The sequence below is a fragment of the Myotis myotis genome, unplaced genomic scaffold (genome assembly GCF_014108235.1).
Source record: "Myotis myotis isolate mMyoMyo1 unplaced genomic scaffold, mMyoMyo1.p scaffold_m19_p_14, whole genome shotgun sequence".
In the NCBI taxonomy this organism is placed as follows: Eukaryota; Metazoa; Chordata; class Mammalia; order Chiroptera; family Vespertilionidae; genus Myotis; species Myotis myotis.
The window spans coordinates 19,387,354-19,395,507 of record NW_023416318.1 but is presented as its reverse complement, the minus strand read 5'-3'; the positions used below and the strand labels follow the sequence as shown (position 1 = coordinate 19,395,507).

General features: G+C 42.2%; 1 protein-coding gene across 1 annotated transcript; it reads right to left on the bottom strand.

Annotated features, from left to right (window-relative positions):
- Positions 1-294: 294 nt before the first annotated feature.
- TMEM17 (transmembrane protein 17) lies at positions 295-7,676 on the bottom strand. Its single transcript, XM_036334404.1, has 4 exons — positions 7,511-7,676; positions 3,719-3,822; positions 3,444-3,557; positions 295-1,951 (listed from the first exon to the last, which is right to left on the bottom strand). Exons 1-4 carry the CDS (start codon positions 7,608-7,610, stop codon positions 1,673-1,675), a joined length of 597 nt encoding a protein of 198 aa, XP_036190297.1. The 5' UTR covers positions 7,611-7,676; the 3' UTR covers positions 295-1,672.
- Positions 7,677-8,154: the final 478 nt, after the last annotated feature.

Genomic DNA, 8,154 nt, shown 5'->3' with positions numbered 1-8,154 from the left:
AGCAAGGGAACATGCTTATTAAGATCATGAGTTTAGTCCCTTTGGTCACCTTAGCTCTCGCTATGGACTAATAGGCACCCTGGTTTTCAAATCAGCCCTCATATGAATTTATTGGGTATGAAGCAGTTCTTCAGTGAATAATGATTTAGTAGATGAGATCACAAGGATTAATGTGCTTAGTATAGTGCCTACTACATAGAAGCTCTCTACTATCTATTTTTTCTCCTTCCATCCTTTGCAACTCCGTATAAAAATAAAACCACGCCCAAAAGAACTGTACAAGACAAGCATGATTTATTATAAATATTTTATAATTTGTTAAAGACATTTAGAACACCACCACCACCACCATAAATACTGAACATGGTTTTATGAAAGTTACAATTTTATTATAAAAATATTTCCTAAATACCATGATAATCCACTTATTTTCTTCTTAACCTCATGATAGCAGCTGAGATCAGGTTATAATTTAACCCTAGCAGACATGAAAATGTGTCTTGGTTTACAAATATAGTCTAACACGCCAGAATATTGATAAGGATTTCCACATGCTCCAGATGAACTGCCAAGATACGGATAGCTGAGGCATCTCAGAGGGAAGGGGATGGGTGGGAGGAGATTAACCAAAGACTTTATGTGCATATATACATTACCTATGTACACAGATAATAGGGTGGTGAAGGCCAGGGGTGGGGCGGGAGCTGGGTGTAGGGAGGCAATGGGGGATAAAAAGGAGGACATCTGTAATACTCTCAACAATAAAGATGAAAAAAAAAAACAAGTTTAAAAGAAATATACACATTTCTAACTAGAAATGTTAAAGATACTAACTAGAAATATTACAGTAAAGCTGAAGTCTACACACCTGAGAAAGCCAACAACAACAAAAAAATTAAGATATTTGGCATCAGGTGGACATCATCTAGGATTTAGGGTTGACTTACTGCTTTCATACTGTAGCGTCTGTTACTGCCCCAACCTTGTGAGAGGTTTAACTTGAAACACAGGCAGATAGGGCAGGGGTCCAGGGGAAACAAAGGCCGGTGGAACACAGGCAGGGGCAGACTTGGCAGTTTGAGCAGCCTAACCACAGGAACCAACCAAGCAGAAATAATAAAATGTTTCTGGACTCGAAGCGGGAGGCATGGGAAAACAAGGGAGGGCCTGCAGTCACAAGGTGTACGAACCCATAGAAACAGAATAAATTCAGCACAGGAACAGAGAAAGAACACAGAAAGGGGGAAAGTTCAGGCCCTTTGCTGGGCACAAACTACTGAGGGAATCAATCAGGTGACGACACAGGTAGACGTAGAGCAGGCTTGTAGCAAATATACACCCCTGGACTACAAGGCTTTAACGGGCAGCCCACTATTGGTTCCCCCTCCCCTTGCGGGGAGTATGAATCTGCTTGTAATAAATTTTCCACACTTTTGTTAATCTTCTGGCCCACAGAGCTCATTCTTGGGCGTCGAAAAGACACGACCCCGGGAAAACACCTTGGCTCACACCTCGGCTCACCGTTCCCGGTTATCACTTGGACTTTCCGAGCTTGAAGAGTATACAATTCCAAACACTCACTCTGTCCTTTTTCTCATGCTACATCTCTGATGTTTTCCTAACTCGTAGTCTTCTAGAACGAGCTTTCAGATTTTCACTACACAGCACGGGGTCAAATCTCTTCTAAACAGGATCTCATTGTTCTCATGCCTCCTCTGTTCGCAGAGAGCCGGTCAAAGTCTTGGAGGTGGAAACGAGTTGCCAACTGATTTACCATTTTCCTCAAGGTAAGAAATGCTGAAACAACTTGGAAAGTAAGGAACATAGTGAAGACAATGTGTATCGCTTTTTCCAAGGGCAGACTTATTAGGCCTTCATTAAAGAGCAAGAAAAGAATTAAAGGCAACTGCAATAGGAGGCTCAAAAGCCAAAAGCCAGCTAGTTCAGGAACCTGAAATGACACACATTGAAAGTAATCAGATCAGTAAAGTATACTCTTTGGTTTATACAGATAAACAAAATTTAGCATATACTTAGCACTACTGTGAACCTATCCTCAGAGAACTTATAGTCTAGATTAGAAGAGAAAACTAATTTATGTGACAACCCTAAAATACTACACCTTAATGAATAATTAAATGTGTCACTTAGAAATATAGACTAAATGCTACAAGGAGATAAGAGAATGGTCAGAGTAGGTGAAAGAATTCAGGATGTAGGCTTTTAAAGCTGGGTAGAAGGAGGAAGAGGCAAGAAGGTAATTAAAGATGTGGGATGAGCATGACTGAGAATCAATTTGTCAGCCTGGAATAGATGTTTAGTTTAGGAAATAGCAAGAAACACAGTGAGATTGGCTGGGTGGGACCTAATTATGAAGGGCCTTTTAGAAAACCTTAGGAATCTTTAGGCATTATCCTCAAGCTCTGGTAACTACCTGTAAATGCTTAGGTAGCTTGATGATTCAGAAAACATGTGCCCAGCATAGGAAATGAGTTTATAATTTCTCCTCATTTTCTTTTTAATCCTCACCTGAGGATATGTTTTTATTGATTTTTAGAGGGAGAATAAGCGAGAGAGAGAGAAAGAGAGAGAGAGAGAGAGAGAGAGAGAAAGAAACATTGATGTGAGTGAGAAACATCAATTGGTTTCCAACCAGGGATTAAACCCACAACCTGGTATGTCCTCACCAGGAATTGAACCCACAACTTTTTGGTGCATGGGATGACACTCTAACCAACTGAGCCATTCTGGCCAGGGCCCCCACTTTCTTATTCAGGATCCAAATGAACATGTTTAATTGACTGAGTATTTTCAAGACTGGTGAGAAGAGGGAAAATGATCAATTCTTAAGTGCTTACTAAGTTCAGGTACTTTATAAAATTACTAGAGGCCCAGTGCATGAATTTGTGCACAGGTGGGGTCCGGCCGGCCCGTCAACCTCCTGTGTGCGTCCCTTCCCCCAGCTGGCCTGGCCCAATTGCCCCGATCGTGGGCAAGCCCCTGATCAGGGCAGGTGGGGGGGGCGGGGCGCTGATCAGGGACGGGGTCAGCTGGGGGAAGGGGTCACAGGGGGTTGGCAGGCCGGCCCTGCCCCCTGGTCAAACTCCCTGTCTAGGGGACAATTTGCATATTAGCCTTTTATTATATAAGGAATTCATTTAATTCCAACCAACTTGTGAAGTAAATATTTTCCCCATTTTATTTATTTATTTATTTATTTATTTATTTATTTATTTATTTATTTATTTTCCCCATTTTACATATGAAGAAACCAAGGCTAATGAGATTAAGTAAACAGACCACAGTGACAAAGGAAGTAACCTTGGAACCAGGCTTTAACTATAGGCCTTCGTTCCTTCCACCACAGCGCACTGCCCTTTCCTTGCTATAGAAACCTCATTGCATTTACGTGTAGCACTGAAAGTAAGGAAAGGAGAGCCTACCTTTTCCTGGAGGTTACCCATGTAGCCCAGATACAGCCTGATAGCTTCAATTAAGGTTATGAGGATGATAACAGTGACCACAATGAATTTGTAGTAATCAGGCAAAATTGGATACTAAAGAAAACAAAAATAAACATGTTTGTAACATCTCACATATAATAAAAATGACCTGAGATAGAAATAAAATATTAAGAACTTGGATTTTATTGGCAATGTAACAATGCCAAGGGATGAGCAGAAGAGACCTTAGCAGAAGTATTAAAGTTTAGACTTACTTTCATTTGAAGCATCATAATGCTGCTCACCCACCAAAGTGGGAAAAAGTAAGCATTAAAATAAAGTGACATCTGCAATGCTAAACTGGAAACCACTTCATTATCTACAATAAAAACAGGGAGAAAAGGGACAAACTCTTATTCCTGGTCTATGCCCTATAAATCCTTTACTTCCTTAGAGTAACTATCATATTGGCTCAACAAAACTACAAATGTTAAGCATCTTTATAATCATTGCCAGTACAAGGAAATATTCACCATCATATTATTTAGTTCATATATTGGTTACTTGGGGGTTTGTTTCAATTTTTTCAATTACTTTAACATTTTTCCATTACAGTCTGCTTTTTGCACACTATTGGTATAGACTAAATGTAGACTATCAATATAAATCCTACTGAGACACAATAATTATCATTACCACCTTTGTAGAGTTCTATGTAAAGAGCTCATAAAATAAACACATAAAATACATAAAACTACTCTCTCACAAATATCATACAAAAAAGCATCTCCCGAAATTATAACTAGACACACCCCTTTTCAGCATACCCTAATCCCACCCATTCATTAATACCCAATTAAATGCCACTTTTCCATAAATTTTTTTTCTTGATTATATTCCCCAACTCCAGTAGATATCTTGTTCCTTTGTAGATATTTATCACTCTAACCTGTGTACAGGAGTGTTAGCAAGCAACCATACTTCCCTCACGTAAGAGTCTGGTGTACTGAAGAGATCGTGAGTTTTGGAGTCCAAGTAAACCCCGAATTCCCCAAACTCCCCAGTAACTCTGGCTGCCAGACTTGAGATAAGTTATTTAACCTCTTTGACTGTCAATTTCTTCATCTGAAAAATGGTAACATTAAAGTTATCTCACAGATTGCTTGTGAGGATGAGAGAGACTATAAATTATTTCACTCTAGCACCAGGCCTGGCCCTTAGGAGGCACTCAATAAATGTATGTTCCCTTTCCTTTTCTTTCACTGATGTACAGCCTCAATGTAAACACAGACCACATTCTACCCACTTTTGAGATCCCCAGAGAACCTAGCATCTTACTTTAAACTGGTAAATATAAAATACACATAAGCAGAATGAATTATGAAAACATTGTCATAAGGACATTGTCAGTGTAGCTATTTGTAGTACATGAGTTTCATTTATATAAGGCTGATTACATAATATTTTGCTTTTGTGTAAGGGAAAAGGGTCCTAAATTAGGAATTTTTTAAAAACTGAGCCCTACATTTGCATCCTAAATTTACTAACAGGAACAGACACATATTTAGAAATCAATTGCTCTAAATGTAAGAATTTACAAAGGCTCTAAAATAAATTTCTTAGAAACAGACTGTTTTTTCCCCCTCCACAATCCAGTATTTTATATCTGTCATTTAATAATTTTAAAATATAAGGAATAATCATGGTCTCACAGCAAGGTGTTCTTTAGCTCCAAGAATATACCTGATTATGATCTACTTTTTAAATATGTTTGTTTTTCTTAAATTGATTTTAGAGAGAGAGGAAGGGAGAGAGATACAGAAACATCAATTGGCTGCCTCCTCCATGCTCCCTACTGGGGATCTAGGGATGTACCCTGACCAGGAATCGAACTGGTGACTTCTTGGTTTATGGGTCGACCATTAACCACTGAGCAGCACCAGCTGGGTTCATCTACTTTTAAAAATCATTATTATGATGTACTTTGCTTGCACCTATTTATTAATTTACCACTGATAAAGGGATGAATTCTTAAAATCTGTTAAATCTAGGATTTTTTTTTCATAATAATAATGCACCTCTTGGTCAGCTATGGACATGGTAATGATATACACTTGTAATTACAGTACAAATAAACCTACTCCAGATCCACAAAGAAAATGTGGAAAAATAATGATAAGTTAGGCTGAAAATTTTAATATCTTTAGAGCAGTAGTCAAATTTTGCAAAGAAGTTTTTGTTAAAAATTTTTGTACAATAACATTTTAAGAGTTGTGCTATTTCTGTATTTCAGCAGATCAAACTTATAATCATGCAACTGAAAATCAAGTTAATATGTAAATGAATGTTGAAAGCAGACATGAATTTACTAAATTTTGCAAAACTACAAGTTGAGTTCTGTAAATAGAATTTAAATTAAAACATATATAAATGAGGGATAGGCAAACCACCAGCCAGCTGCCTGGTTTTGTATAGCAAGTGAGCTTTTTTACATTTTTAAATGGTTGGGGGGAAAAAATCAAAGAATAATATTTTTTGACACCGAAAATCTTATGAAATTCAAATTTTGGTATCCACAAATAAAGTTTTATTGGAACACTGCCATGTCCACCCAATTACCATTATCTATAGCTGTCACAGAGATTTACCACATACAAGTCTAAAATCTTTACTACCTAGCCCTTTACAGAAAATGTCTGCTGACCCGATACCTTGCATCATCAGATTCTAGAGCCTGTTAAGAATTAGCTTTAGAAATCAGAAAAGTAAAACCTAATTTTTCACACTGTTTTCTGCTGTACATCCTAAATTAGGGGGGGACAGGCAAGTAATGAAGTTGAAAAATGCAACTATGGAAACTGACTTTACTTTTCTCTGACCCTTTCAAAAATTCCTAAACCAAGAAAGAGGAAAAGATTTCTATTTCCTGCAGAGTTCAGGGATAAAAACGTATGGATTTGGTTGACCGTATGCTGTCTATCATCATGATTTAAGAAGGGGAAACTGGAGGAAACCGCATTATTACTTGTTGTCAGGTTGCATGAGGTAGCATCATGGCATTTTGTTAGCAGATTTGGTGAAAGAGTCATATATGGGGGGGGGGAGGGGAGGGGAGGGGAGGAGAGGGGGTAAGGAAGGGGAGGGGAGGAGAGAGGTGGGGAGGGGAGGGGAGGGGAAGGCTGGGGAGGGGAGGGCAGGGCAAGGGAGGGGAGGGCAGGGGAGGGGGAGAGGGAGGGGAAGGCAGGGGAGGGGAGGGGAAGGCAGGGAAGGGGAGGGAAAGGCAGGGGAGGGGAGGAGAAGGCAGGGGAGGGCAGGGCAGGGGAGGGGAGAGGAGGGGAAGGCACGGGAGGGGGAGGGGAGGGCAGGGGAGGGGGAGGGGTATGGGAAGACAGGGAAGGGGAGGGGAGGGGAAGACAGGGAAGGGGAGGGGAAGGCAGGGGAGGGGAGGAGAAGGTAGGGGAGGGGAGGGGAAGGTAGGGGAGGGGAGGGCAGGGGAAGGCAGGGGAGGGGAGGGGAAGGGAAGGGAAGGCGATGCTAGCTAGTGTGGCCACTGTCACTCGGGAGTGGATAGCGGTTTAAAACGACTCATTAAAAAAACATCTTTCCATCTCTTCCGCCAGAAAACCTCCTTGTGGTGGAACGCACTTGTTCTGCTAGGAAAGTTGTAAAGGGAAATATGTTTTACGGGGTGGGGGTGGGTGTGAGGAGTGGGAAGGGGCGATTCCCGCCATCCAGGCTGAAAAAGCCAGGGCCGCCTCCGCCGGGCGCAGGACCCGGCGTGTGCTGCGAAGGCGGCTTTCTTGCATTCATGCTTTTCTGTGAGGAAGGCCAGCTCCACCTCAGCTGCCCTGCTGGGAACTCGCGGGCCAGGCGATTAGCCTGGCACCAGCGCCATCAGGGACCGGAGACGTCCCAGCCCAGCTCTCGCCCGGCCTCTCCTCCAAGGCGCTCCGCACTGCGGCACCCGCTGAAGGCGAAACCGCCATTTTGGGTCCTGGCAACATCCGCGCTCCAAACCCGCTGGTCCTCGGCGGCCACACGCCCGGCTTTGGGCCTCGGCCACTCACCCGGGCCTTCGCTGTACTCGGGCTCGGTTCGGTTGGAGTCCCTGAACATGGTCCGACTGAAGTTTCCCAGCCGCTGGCGGACCGGCTCTGGCAGCTCCATGGCCTGGTTTCTGCACCTCTTGCGGCTGGGCGTGCGGTTCCCAAGGCAACCGGGGGCGCCGGGGCTCAGGCGCGCAGCCGCACTACGCAGCCCGCAGGGCGCGAGTTGTGAGCTTGGGGCCTGGAAGGAAGGGAGGGTTTGGGGAAAAGCCGGTTCCTGCTGAGAGCCTTGGCCGGATGCAATAGGGCAGATTCCTTCGTCCTGTTGTAAGCCCCAATATCTTAGAAACAAGTAGAAATAATAATAAATGACCTGGGTTTGGATTGTGATAGAAGGATCCCTCACGCCTTGCTAGGAGATGCAACCTTTCTGGAAGGAAGTAGAGAAGGAATGCAGAGCTTACAAAATGTTCATGACCCAGTAGCTCCTGTTCTAGGACTACCTATGTGTAATATATAATATTCTAATCATATATAATAGTAAGTGTTCCTAGAAAAGTGTATATATATTCACTATGTATGTGTAATGTATGTATATACACATACATTACACATACATACACATTTGATGGAATACATTGCTGCAGCTTGAAAAAACATGCTTG

What these genes read in the sequence shown, in the direction of transcription:
- TMEM17 (XM_036334404.1), bottom strand. Translation starts at nt 7,610, where the DNA reads ATGGAGCTGCCAGAGCCGGTCCGCCAGCGGCTGGGAAACTTCAGTCGG. An exon ending in CGAGTACAGCGAAGGCCCGG is followed by an intron (nt 3,823 to 7,510) that starts GTGAGTGGCCGA and finishes TTTTTATTGTAG; the next exon opens with ATAATGAAGTGGTTTCCAGT. An exon ending in TTATGATGCTTCAAATGAAA is followed by an intron (nt 3,558 to 3,718) that starts GTAAGTCTAAAC and finishes TGTTTTCTTTAG; the next exon opens with TATCCAATTTTGCCTGATTA.